Source organism: Hyperolius riggenbachi, chromosome 1 (genome assembly GCF_040937935.1).
Source record: "Hyperolius riggenbachi isolate aHypRig1 chromosome 1, aHypRig1.pri, whole genome shotgun sequence".
Lineage (NCBI taxonomy): Eukaryota > Metazoa > Chordata > Amphibia > Anura > Hyperoliidae > Hyperolius > Hyperolius riggenbachi.
Window position 1 is genome coordinate 465865536 of NC_090646.1, and position 13506 is coordinate 465879041.

General features: G+C 44.2%; 1 protein-coding gene and 1 long non-coding RNA gene across 11 annotated transcripts in view; one reads left to right on the top strand and one right to left on the bottom strand.

Annotated features, from left to right (window-relative positions):
• The window catches only part of TBX5 (T-box transcription factor 5), a 128984-nt gene extending 120327 nt beyond the window's left edge, over positions 1-8657 (bottom strand). The window contains exons 1-4 of one of the 2 annotated variants that reach the window (XM_068239781.1): positions 8599-8657; positions 6486-6736; positions 3746-3893; positions 2597-2691 (exon numbers count right to left, since the gene is read on the bottom strand). In XM_068239781.1, coding sequence (XP_068095882.1) covers positions 2597-2691; positions 3746-3892 — 242 coding nt within the window. In that variant the 5' untranslated portion in view covers position 3893; positions 6486-6736; positions 8599-8657. Of the gene's footprint in view, positions 1-2596; positions 2692-3745; positions 3894-6485; positions 7036-8598 lie in introns of those variants that run through there. The other variant, XM_068239771.1, reaches the window with a different exon arrangement.
• The window catches only part of LOC137521055 (uncharacterized), a 523185-nt gene that overhangs the window by 220364 nt on the left and 289315 nt on the right, over positions 1-13506 (top strand). The window lies entirely within an intron of this gene.

Consider the following 13506-nt stretch of genomic DNA (forward strand, 5'->3'; position numbering starts at 1 on the left):
AATTATTATTATTATTATTATCATCATTATCATCATCTCCTGGAGGAATTTTCAGTGACCTCATCTGCCCAATGCAAGTGTCATAACTTACTATGGAGAACAATGTGACGCAAGCTGGCCGCACAGTGACATCATGACATCCCTAGTGTCCTTCCCTGTATAGCATTGCTGGTCTCCTGCTCCTAGCGCAACTTTCCGAGTGACAATTCTATTTTATCTTTCAAACAAAGGTTCGGTAAAAGCTCCTTTCCCAGCTCCTATGAAATTAGATACTGTACCCTTAAGTACTCGTAGCCGTAGAGACCAATTTCTCAGCTGACCCTGAGAGTCACTCTCTGTATACAAACTGTGCTTTAAACAGTGTGATTGTAGCTGGAGAGTGCGGCCTGGCATTAGCCCTGGCAGGCGGACTGTCACAGGCGAGGTGTGTCGGCAATGACAGCCATGAGCACCCTCTGCACACAATGGAGTCCATTCACCCTCTGCAATCACTGGCTGGCTACACTGGGGATTATAGTGCAGCCATCACATGGGCTCCCGTACTTCCCAATGCAGATAGAAGAGCTACATTTCTGAAAATGGAACGTCTCTATTAGATTGCGGTAGTAAATCGTGTGAAGGCAGGAGGGGGATGTGGCTGCCTCTCCTCTGTGTGCTGGACAGGATCCAGTGCGGAGGGGAGACAGAGGCCTGAACCTTCCCAGTACACTGATAAGGGGCAGCCCCTTCCTTCTGCACTGCTCCGGCTGCCTTATACACTCGCTCTCCTATCTGGCTTCACTCTGATCATACATGACAATACCTCCCACTTTCTATTTCACTGCTGTACACCCGCTATCTGCTGCTGTGTCACTTGCCGTCCCTCTGTCCCCCTCCAGTCCTGCCCTCACCCCAGCCTGTGACATGATTCCACAGAAAGGCCACAGAAATGAGGGACCGTTATTTACCTGACAGCCACTTCAGTCAACAAAATAACTGACTACTAGAACATGTGGCCAAAGCATTCCCTGTTCCATAGCCAGGTGTATCAGAAACACCATATACAGTATTACCACAGAAAGGGATTTCCTTGCCAACAGGTGCCCCATATATTACCATTTACCACAGAAAGGGCTTTCCTTGCCAACAGGTGCCCCATATATTATATTACCACAGAGTGGGCTTTCCTTGCCAACAGGTGCCCCATATATTACCACAAAAAGGGCTTCCCTTGCCAACAGGTGCCCCATATATTACCACAGAGTGGGCTTTCCTTGCCAACAGCTGCCCCATATATTACCATAGAGAGGGCTTTCCTTGCCAACAGCTGCCCCATATATTACCACAGAGAGGGCTTTTCTTGCCAACCAGGTGCCCCATATATTACCACAGAGAGGGCTTTCCTTGCCAACATATTACCACTTTACCTGCCAGCCAAGATACAAATATATTACCACAGAGAGGCCCCATATACTTCCACAGAGAGGGATTTACCTGCCAGACAGGAGTTCCATATATTACCACAGAGAGGGCTATCCTTGCCAACCATGTGCCCCATATATTATGACTTTACCTGCCAACCAGGAGCCACATATACTTCCACAGAGATACACCAAATACTTCCACACAGAGGGCTTTACTTGCCAACCAGGTGCCCCATATATTACCACAGAGAGGGTTTCACCTGCCAACCAGGTGCAACATATATTACCACACAGAGGGTTTCACCTGCCAACCAGGTGCCCCATATATTACCACAGAGAGGTCTTTACCTGCCAGCTAAGTGCCCCCATATATGACCACATATAAGGGTCAACCTGCCAGCCAGGTCCCTTATATAATACCACATAGGGAGCTTTATCTGCCAGCCAAGTGCCCCATATATGACCACACAGAGGGCTTTACCTGCCAGCCAGGTGCCTCATATATGACCACACAGAGGGCTTTATCTCCCAGCCAGGTGCCCCATATATGACCACACAGAGGGCTTTATCTGCCAGCCAGGTGCCTCATATATGACCACACAGAGGGCTTTACCTGCCAGCCAGGTGCCTCATATATGACCACACAGAGGGCTTTATCTGCCAGCCAGGTGCCCCCATATATGACCACACAGAGGGCTTTATCTGCCAGCCAGGTACCCCCATATATGACCACACAGAGGGCTTTATCTGCCAGCCAGGTGCCCCCATATATGACCACACAGAGGGCTTTATCTGCCAGCCAGGTGCCCCCATATATGACCACACAGAGGGCTTTATCTGCCAGCCAGGTGCCCCCATATATGACCACACAGAGGGCTTTATCTGCCAGCCAGGTGCCTCATATATGACCACACAGAGGGCTTTATCTGCCAGCCAGGTGCCCCCATATATGACCACACAGAGGGCTTTATCTGCCAGCCAGGTGTCCCATATATGACCACATAGAGGGCTTAACCTGCCAGCCAGGTGCCCCATATATTACCAGATAGAGGGCTTTCCTTGCCCACACATTACCACTTTACCTGCCAGCCAACAGACACATATATTACCAAAGGGAGGCTCCATATACTTGCACAGAGAAGGCCTTCCCTTCCACCTCTAGACCCCATACACCTCCAGAGAGAGGGCCTTACCTTCCAGCCTTGGTGATGATCATCTCCGTGCCAACTTCGTGAAATTTCATCCATAACTCTCGTTCGTGCAGGAACACTTTAATGCCTTCCATCCCCTAGCCAGAGAGCAAAGGATTCATTAGTTATGGATGCTTTATTTTTCTGGCTTCCCTGACTAGATAAATCTTCTGAAATTCTTCTGTTAATATAAAATAGATTGTAAGCAAGGAGCCTTAGCACGAGTCATGTATAATATGAAATAATGGTTTCATATGCATCCACCTCAGCAGAATGCAGGAAAGTCATCTGACTGTGAACTTGGCGAACCGCTGTTGTTATCCCGTTATCTCTCTTGGGAGGATTTATGAAAACTGCAGCAAAAGTTGAGAATTTACCTAAAATAGCCGGCCAGCTGGATGAGAACAGCCGTTGCTATGGGCAGCATCCTCTCCTCATTGACTTTGCTGAAGTTCTTACAAATCGTACAGAAATATCGGGTTGGTTATAGTAGCTAAACAAATAAGTAAATTACACGATTATACAGCGGGACGCATTTTTTAAATTTTTGTTTATTTATTGCGTCACAATAGTCATGCTATAAATCATCTTCTAAATTAGTAAAAAAAAATATGATTAATGTACGCAAGATACTTTTTTCACGAGTTTCTGTTTGTTTGAAATATCCATTCAAGCTCTGGAAAATCTAATAAGTGTGTGTGTAGTATAATGTAAAAGTTTGGTATATTGTAAACCCATCGAGAGAGGACGTGTACATAACATAACATGAACTTTGTATAAATGTATGAAAATAACGGTTATGGTTACGGCATTGGCTTTTAAGAAGTTAATTTTCGCGTGATAGCCTAGTCAAAGGATATCTGTGTGCAAAGTATATAATAATGTATTACAATAATAGCTGGAAATGTGGGATACTGCTAAACATTACAGTTCTGGTACATCACGATGATTTGAAGCCCCTCCGTATATAGAGACCTGTTCCATACTCTAGTGATCCTATGTGTGATTCCATATACAGCCCTGACTGCTTGCACTATAGCACGTTTCTGCTTTCAGTGGGGACAGTGCATGGCTACAATGTGGGTTTCCTGATGAAATAACATACATGTGACTATGAACAGGCTGAATATTGTATGAGAGTGATGCGGGTACCTGCTGGGTAAAGGCAGCTTGTGGCGAGGTGGGGGTTTTGCTGCTCCCCCCCAGCTGACTGTCCTGCTTGGGATCGCACTGTAGGTCCTTGTGGTCTGCTTCCACCGGTGTGTCAGGCATCCCATAGCCCTCATCCGTGTCCGCCATCCTGCACTCAGAAAAAAAGGTGGCACTCATCATAGCTCTGCTGGATGGCATTGTGTCTGTTCACACTGCAGCCTGCTACTACCAGGAGGTGGAGGAGGAGGCCCAAATAAGGCTCTTCATACTTGCTGCATCAACCACCGATCGGCTATATGTCATTTCACCCAGTATTATTAGCACGAATGTTGTTGTTTGCATGTTTGTATTATTATCCTGTGTTCACACTGTTTACTGTCTGTGCCATATTCAGGTGTGATTTGTGTTACATGTGTTTTAAGCTGCAACACAAATATGCATCAACTGCTAAAAATCAAAGTGTAGCTTTTTTTACTGTTTCATATACAGTATATTATTCTATACTCTGTTTACCTGTTGCTCCAACGGTAGTGTATCTTTATATTATATTATATTATATCTATCATTAAATTATACACATTACATAAATATGAGAAAACATGTATATTTGCACTGCACCTGCTAATAATATTGTTTATGTGTATGTCTATACTGCATGTGGGCCATTGCTATTAATTAGATATGATATAAACTTATGTGGCGCGTCCTACTACATACATGTTATTGTTACTAATGCTGTAATATATATATATATATATATATATATATATATATATATATATATATATATATATATATATATATATATATATATATATATATATATATATATATATATATATATATATATATATATATATATATATATATATATAGCCAGTGTTCCTAAGACCGCAACCTGCACATGCACAACTTGCAAAGTGATAGCTATAATATAGGGTGACTCAGAGTAGGCTAGGGATATGGCTGAATGTTATTGTACTTTATAGTTGTTCTTTTCTACTGTATATACATTTACCCTGACTCTTCTCAGGCTAATTAATCCCAAACTATTTCCAGCTGACAAGACTTGCAGTGAGCCTGTGACCAGATAACTGACATTCCTGTAATACAGAGACGAGGTACTTCTCCCTGTCTCAGGCTACTTCAAATGCGTGTAAATATTATTATTCATGGTATGTGTCCCGCTCTCCTCTCCAAACACTTCTACAGCATCGCCACAACAATAAACACAACAAATATAGGTATGGGATTTTAGAGCAACAACGTTACAGTCAGGAAAAAAACAGTAGTGGTGGTGTTTGAACACTGTCAGATAATTTGTGATATATGTGGGTGATTCTCACTATTTTGCTAATGGACTGGGGACGCACTACACAACATTGTTTACTGAGTCTTGCTTTCTATATTTTATTTTCTGGGCTGTAGAAGTGTGCGAGTTATTATCATGTTTACGTTAGTTTTGGTGAATACTTTTTCACCACTGTTGTGTATAATATATTATAACAATTTATAAGGTGTAAGATAGCCCTATGCACGTAGAAAGTGGCGACATGGAGAGCCTGGTGATCTGGGGCTAGCTGTGTTCTCTGTGTGATCTGGGGCTAGCTGTGTTCTCTGTGTGATCTGGGGCTAGCTGTGTTCTCTGTGTGATTTGGGTGCTAGCTGTGTTCTCTGTGTGATTTGGGTGCTAGCTGTGTTCTCTGTGTGATTTGGGTGCTAGCTGTGTTCTCTGTGTGATCTGGGGCTAGCTGTGTTCTCTGTGTGATCTGGGGCTAGCTGTGTTCTCTGTGTGATTTGGGTGCTAGCTGTGTTCTCTGTGTGATTTGGGTGCTAGCTGTGTTCTCTGTGTGATTTGGGTGCTAGCTGTGTTCTCTGTGTGATTTGGGTGCTAGCTGTGTTCTCTGTGTGATTTGGGTGCTAGCTGTGTTCTCTGTGTGATTTGGGTGCTAGCTGTGTTCTCTGTGTGATTTGGGTGCTAGCTGTGTTCTCTGTGTGATTTGGGTGCTAGCTGTGTTCTCTGTGTGATTTGGGGCTAGCTGTGTTTTCAGTATTACGGTATTTGGGGCTAGCCTGTTCTCAGTAGGAATTGGGGCTAGCTGTGTTCTCAGTAGGATTTGGGCTATCCGTCTTTTCGGTAGGATTTGGGCTATCCGTGTTCTCAGTAGGATTTGGACTAGCTGTGTTCTCATTATGATATTATGATTTAGATGTTGATGTGTTCTCAGTGTGATTTTGGGCTAGCCGTGTTCTCAGTGTGATTTTGGGCTAGCTCTGTTCTCAAAGTGTTATTTTGGTGCTAGCTGTTTTCTAAGTGTGATTATGGAACTAGCTGTGTTCTCAGTGTAATGTGAGGGTAGCTGTGTTCTCAGTGTGATTTGGGGCTAGCCATGTTCTCGGTGTGATTTAAGGCGAGTTGTGTTCTCAGTGTAATTTGTGGCAAGCTGTTTGATCTGTGTGATGTGAGGCTGTCTGTGTTCTCTGTGTGTTTTAGGGCTAGCTGTATTTGTCAGTATGATTCGGGGCTAGCTCTGTTCTCAGTATGCACAGACAGGAAATGTTAGCTAGTGGGGGAACTCGGAGACAGGCCTGCAGCAGGAACACAGACAAATGAAAGCATGTGCCACCTCTCTAGTAATGTAGGTGGTGGCACCGAGGAGCAGAGCTGCCCATACACACAGAGTATGGCAGGGGTGCCCAGGCAAGGCCAGCATTTAGGAAGGGATGGGGGAGTTAGTACCTGAGTTGTTCTCCTTTGTCGGCGGTGGAAAGGCCCTGGTTTGTTCCTGCAGATCTGCTCAGTGTTCAGCTGCTTCCCCCCAGATTGGATGTCTCAGGCCGGCTGCTCGCAGGGAACACATGCACAATCCTTATCTCCTTCAGGGAAAGCTTTCACATCAGAGCACAGGGGATAATAAAGATCTTCCTCATTCCGAGTGGCTGAAGGTGAAGCCGGGATGTCATTGCCAGACACAGCGGATCCGTCTATTCCTGCAAGGAGAGGGAGATGGCAGCTCTTATCATCAGTGGCAGCATGGAGGAGAGTCTTCTCGCAGAGGCATTACTGGCGATGGGGTTACAGGAAGGGCAGTGCTGTGTGCTGCTGCTGCCTCTATACTGTGCCTTGTGTCTGTAGTGTATTCCTTTCCTGTGTGTGTCTCTCCTTTCTCTCTGTCTCTCTCTGGAGGGCAGTGTGCGCTGTATAGACAGAGAACTACAAGCTGTTCTATTGCACACAGCTTAGTGTAATGATGGGGAGGGAGGGGAGAGAGTGGGAGCTCTGCAAGTGTTTAGACACTGCCCAACCAGCGCCTAACGTGTACCGCAGCCCCACTCATCTCTCACTTCTTGTACACAACCTATCTAGCTAGCCTTCACTCATACTCACATGTCTCCTGGCTCATCCCTCATCTGCCCATGTGCCTATGGCTGGGGGAGAGCCTCTCCTCCTCACTGGCTTCCTGAGCCACTCTCCATGCCCTTGCCAGGATTAACCCATCCACTGCCCACAGTGCCCAGCCGTGCTATACCATCATCTACTCACCCACCATGATGAGGCTTCCCTGAAGCTCAACACTTCTGGGCAATGAGGGGCGCCCAGTACCCCCACCCCCCCCCCCCCCCCCCACACACACACACACACACGTATATATTATAGATTGCGATAACGGCTCTATTCTGCCGAAACAAAGTATCTCTCTCACCAGGGTTGTAGCTACAACAGGGGACTTCAAACGGAGTAAAAATAGAGGCTCCCTGCCTTGGAATGCTCTAAGTATTTAACTTGATGGCATACTATATACAAAGCAGCAGGTCCGGCTATAATAAAATAATCAAACCGTCATAGTGCAGAGGAGATTGGTTTTATCTGGGTACTTCTTCCTTCGCTTCCTCCCTCCCCCTCCCCCCCCTGTCTTCCTCTTCTCTTCTCTGCCACTCTTCTCACTATCTCTCAGACTTTCATTCCTGTGTGTTCTTTCAGCATCTAAAGCCAAAGGTAAACCTCACACACTACATCCTAACGGCCTCCTTCATGTATTCATCGTGTTACATCCAGGCTACACCGCATTAGCCATCTACCCTATGGGGAGTCCTTCTCTTCTTAGGTGACAAAAAGTTGTCCTGGAGTGTCTCGAATATATATATATATATATATATATATATATATATATATATATATATATATATATATATATATATATATATATATATATATATATATATACGCACACACATACACACACTCACACACACATGCTGGTTTCCCGTAACCCCTTCGCCCCCCCTCCCCCCATCACGCTGCAATTAATGTACACTTAGTTGTTTGCACTTAGCTTCTAAGTAATAAATAAATAAATCAGCACGTGCTGTTATGTTGTGTAGATCAATGAGGATTGCAGGAATCGTATATGTATCTGCACAGTGTTAAGAATGAAGTGTGATTCGCATAGACTCTGCCTATGATAGATATACATGGCTGGGTGTACTGTTTATTTATGATGAGAGAGGTTTCAGGTGGACTCTTCCTTACCACCATCCCTCACACTGACAGCAGCGGAGAGTGCACATCACAACTCATAAATACTCAGGGAGGCCTGCCTGCTGCTACCACCACCACCACCACTGGGCTCTACATATGTCCTATTGTACATCTGCAACTACCTAACTGCTGCTCTCCTGCTGGTGGGCAATATGCAAAAAAGAATGTGTGTACTGTACATATAGATAGATAGATAGATAGATAGATAGATAGATAGATAGATAGATAGATAGATAGATAGCTATCACGATGCTCACTGTACTAGGGATCTACACACACAAGCGCCTTTCCTATATCCTATATCCATACTTACATGTGACCCTCCGAATAAGCTGCAGAAAGCTGATGGAGTTAGTAAGGTAGGCTCCTCCTGCCTATTTCTTCTTTGTGGAAGTCCTTCTGGATTGAGGGAGAGTTGGTTTGGACCAGTACAGGTAAAGTCAGCTCCTAGGTAGGTCCCTGCATTATGTAGGTGCTTGCTCTTCAGCCAGAGGCAGAGCATAGAGGGGGGCTTGTCTGTGAGTGCAGATATTGCACCTCTGATGTCACTCCATGTGCGCAGCACAGAGGATGCCCAGCATGTAGCCAGCCCCATCTCCTGCCATGCTTATCTCCCACAGTGCCTTCTACCATGGATTCACTGAGGATATCCCGCAATTCTGCAGGTCCCAGGGCTGCAGCTTTTTAATAGCATTTGACTAAAGAGAGGCACATTGTAAATGTCTGATCGTTAATCATAAGAATACAGCAGCCACAAGTACATCAGCAGATGGACTTTATGCATTTTATTCCTGTAATTCCACAGAAGTGCCAGTCAGATGAGCTTACACCTCCCAAACGTAGCTATATATAGCCAATGATAACCTGCCTGAACCTCTCTTCGCTCACTGACTAATTATTTACTGTGATAAAAACAGCGCCGTTGCCTCTGCCTAGATAAACTCGCCAGTTCCCCACCATCCACCAGCCATAAGGCACTAAGGGGTTACTCACCCACACTTTTTGTTCCGCTATCTCTATTTGTTTTTCTAGCGTGACTGATGTGCTTTCCCTTGTTGTCTTGTGTCTTACAGCTCTATGGAGAGAAACAGGGTATACATGAGATGCACAGGATATATATATACACATACACCACACACACATGGACATACTTTGGTCGTGGCTGGAAAGATCTGCGAATCCCTGTCTTGATTTGTATTATTTCTTAAAAAGCAAAAGTTCTCTTTCTCATTAAGTTATTTCCCCCCAGTTGGAAAGCCCAGGCAGCCTTCTGCACACAACTATTCATGTGACAAAGGCCAAGCTCCTTTTCCCCTCCCTTTGGCTGAGAAATGTAAGCAGTATTACGGTCCAAATTCAATTATCAACCTCTTTAATGAAAAAAAAAATTACAATACCCTTGTACTTTATGTCATTCTCAGTCCGGCTGCAGAGTAGCTAAACTGCTACAAGTCTCCCCATCACAGATCCCGGAGGAATTGGGTATGAATTAACTCTACAATTTTCTTTTCTTTATTTCCCCCCTCTCAGTTGTCCATCCATGGCCTAGAAATCATATCTATATTAGTATTTCCCTCCGTATGCGTTTGCCCCATAACCCCGCCACTCCCCCTCGTCCTTTGATATCCTTGTTGGCAACATTGGGAATGTCAAGACATTAGTTGTTCTAATTCTGACATTAACTTGACTTGGGCTGCCAGATTGTCTGCAGTTTGAAAGAGGAGTCACCAGGCTTAGCCAGGGAGATTTACTGATTGGTTTTAGGCAGAAATGATGGGGGACTTTTTAACAATGAAATCATGTGAGGGCAGAGAACAAGAAGGTATTTCCTTCATTTAATGCACTGCTTAATAATTATTCAGTTTTTACTTTTTTTTTTCCAGAGTAGCTGCTTCAGTTACTATCTCAACAGCCCACGGCTGGCATGTAAAGGGGGCATCCTTGCAGATGCCACCTCACAGGCAATATATATATATATATATATATATATATATATATATATATATATATATATATATATATATATATATATATATATATATTCCACTAGTGTGTTGAGAATATATATATAGATATGTATATTTTTTTCTCAACACTAGTGGAATAATACACATATATATATATATATATATATATATATATATATATATATATATATATATATATATATATATATATTATGATGCGGCACCTTTGCCATATGTTGCAGCATGACACATTTGCTAGGAGATACTGGTACTTTCCTGGCTAATACTGCATGCAGATCTGCGATTAGAAAAGTTCCCTCGGCCAATAGTTTGGGCTGTCGCTGCCATGTTTACTGTGTGCTCGCTTTGTTATATTCTTATGTTTGTGGTACAGACGGTTGTAGCGAGCAGACGGGAGATGGGGAACTAATGAGCTCGCCGCTCCTCTTCCAATCACTATAATATTTGTCTGCAGCTGTCATTATGTCCATTTGTCTGTGTGGTTATGAGTGTGTTGTTGGTACTGCACGTCACATCCAGCCCTTGTGTTTTCTGTCCTGTGTGGGAGTGGATGTGTGTGTTAAATATCATGTTAATAGACATGAAGACTACAAAGTGCAGAAGTGAGCGAAATTGACTTGTGTACATACCTTCCCTGTCTGCGTATGTCAGGATGGATAGGTAAGTGCTGATGTCATAAAAAGAAAGTTTTTCTTTTAAATTAATTTGGAAGCCGGTTAACTTGCTGCATCCCGGTGGGAATATTCTGAACAATGATACAGGCCTCTGCACTGGGCAACAAGTGATCGCTTGTATTTATTGTGTTTCCGTCACCGGCTAGTGTTGTGCGAATCTAGCCACGTGCTCGTTATCCACCAAGGTGTGGGACAGAGAAGCCGGATGCAGTAACCCATGGCAACCAGTCTTCCCAGCGCTTCAAAGAAGTGAAAGCTGCTGGTTGCTATTAGTTACCGCCCCTCGTTGCTCAATACAGACACAGATCTATACGCAGGCCCTGTAGGGCACAGGTCTGCCTGCTGGCTTCAACCCTCTGACCGAGCAATCAAAGGAAACTTTGGCATTTTCTCACAACTCACAGTCTGCAATAGCAATCTGCTTTCTCCAGCCTATCTATCCCATACGCTGGATTTCCTGGCTTTCAGTCCACGTTCCCGAGGGGCAGAGTGGATAAACACTTAGTCAACACCTGGATTAAGATTTTAGACCGTTAATGTAAAACAAAAACTAGATATTCACATTGTAACTAAAAGAACTGAGAGCCCAGGTGGGTCATTTAAACACATACGCGCACACCTCTCTCCCCTCTGCATGTCTGCCACACTCTGTCTGTCTAACGTAGATTCATTGAGCAGAAAGAGCTAGTTTCTCTCTCTCCATAGCTCGGTGCACGCAATATATGGTGTGAGCTGGGACATTTCTCTCTCTGAGGCATTCGCACTAATCTATTCTACATCCATTCTATTGTTTCATGCTGCCTCTAATCGTGGGCAAGCGTTTAACCCCGTCCTCTGTGGAGCACGTTACTATTCATGTGTGCGAAGTCTTCCCATCCCACCTCTTCTATGCTCCAACTTCTTTGGGGTAGACCCCCTCTGCTGCACGTAATTAAAATGGTTTACCAGCGAAAATAAAGTTGTTTTTCTGGTTAGAATGAAATCCAAGTTGATAGCTAGAAATTGAAATAGGAAATAAATGGATGCTTGTCATAGTTTGTGGAATATATTAGGTATGTTTGGTGGGGATGCAGTGGGGATGCAGTCCATAAAGTCTAGGTTTTCCCTTAATCCTCTATAATAAGTGCATTCTGCTTTACATGTGATTGAGGTTATTACACCGATTCAGCTTATTAGGGGCGCTGTGTGTTGAATGGCCCGTATTCTGCCTGTGCAGACCTGTAAATCAGCACTGCCTGTGCGCCACAGAGGATGGATTATGGGCCGGGGAAATCTTATAGGGACACAAAATCCTGTCTCAGTATGTCAGCTTCCATGGGAATATATGGCCCAGGCAAACGCATTCCGTCTCATAGCGACTGGGCCCTGCGGATATTGCCAAGGACAGCATATTGTCTATTGTTAAATGGTTAATGAAATTAAAATATGTGTGTAAGGCCTGGAACCCACTGCAAAACGCAATCGCTAATCGCAAGCGCTAGCATTTTGTATGAGCAGTTTGTAAGTGGTTTAATGAGCGTTTTAGGGAGCGATTTTAAAAAGTGTATCAATTTGCCAGCGGTTGATTAGCGATTAGCGTTTTAAAGTCTGATTGGTCCTTTCAATTAATTTTAATTTTGTTACAGTGTGCAATAACTTGAGAACGCTACCAAAATCGCTCCGCGCAGGTTTTGCTTAGCGATTATGCCAGCGATGATATACTTTACATTGAAGCGCTAATGCTCCCAAAATGCTGCATGTCCTGCGCTTGCGATTTTCTGAATCGCAATCGCTCCAGTTGAAGTTGCCCCATCCATTAACAGTAGCTGAGCGTTTTTACAAAACGCTAGCGTTTTCAAACACTCCAAAAATGCTCTGAAAATCACCCTTGTGGGTTCCAGCCCTGAGTGTATAGGTATATATAGACACACTTGTAAACTATTTAGTCTATACACAAATGGATAAGATACACACACACACACACACACACACACACACACACACACACACACACACACACACACACACACACACACACACACACACACACACTCTATACACACACACACACACACACACACACTCTATACACACACACACACACACACACACACACACACACACACACACACACACACACACACACACACACACACACACACACACACACACACACACACACACTCTATACACACACACACACACACACACACACACACACACACAACAGTTATGACCTTTTGGCCTTTTGGTGGTTGTGATGCTGGTGGGGAGGAGGAGAAAGTTGCGGTACAGAAACCTCAGTACATTGGAGCACGGTCCTTGCTGCTATTTTTATTGTCCAGCATAGTTTCCCCGGCCGGGCTCTGCCTCTTGCAGAATACAGGGCTCTTTGATCGTCGCCACAATGAAAGTACCATGCCCAGTCCAGTCCAGAATCTCCCTCTGACTACCCAATAAAAGGAGGGTAGGTTTGGTGGGTTTCAGGCTGCAGCAATTTGCTTTTTATGGTTCATTTCTACAAGACCGAACACATGTTTCTGTGAGTGGGTTCATAGATGCATTGTAAATCAAATGAAA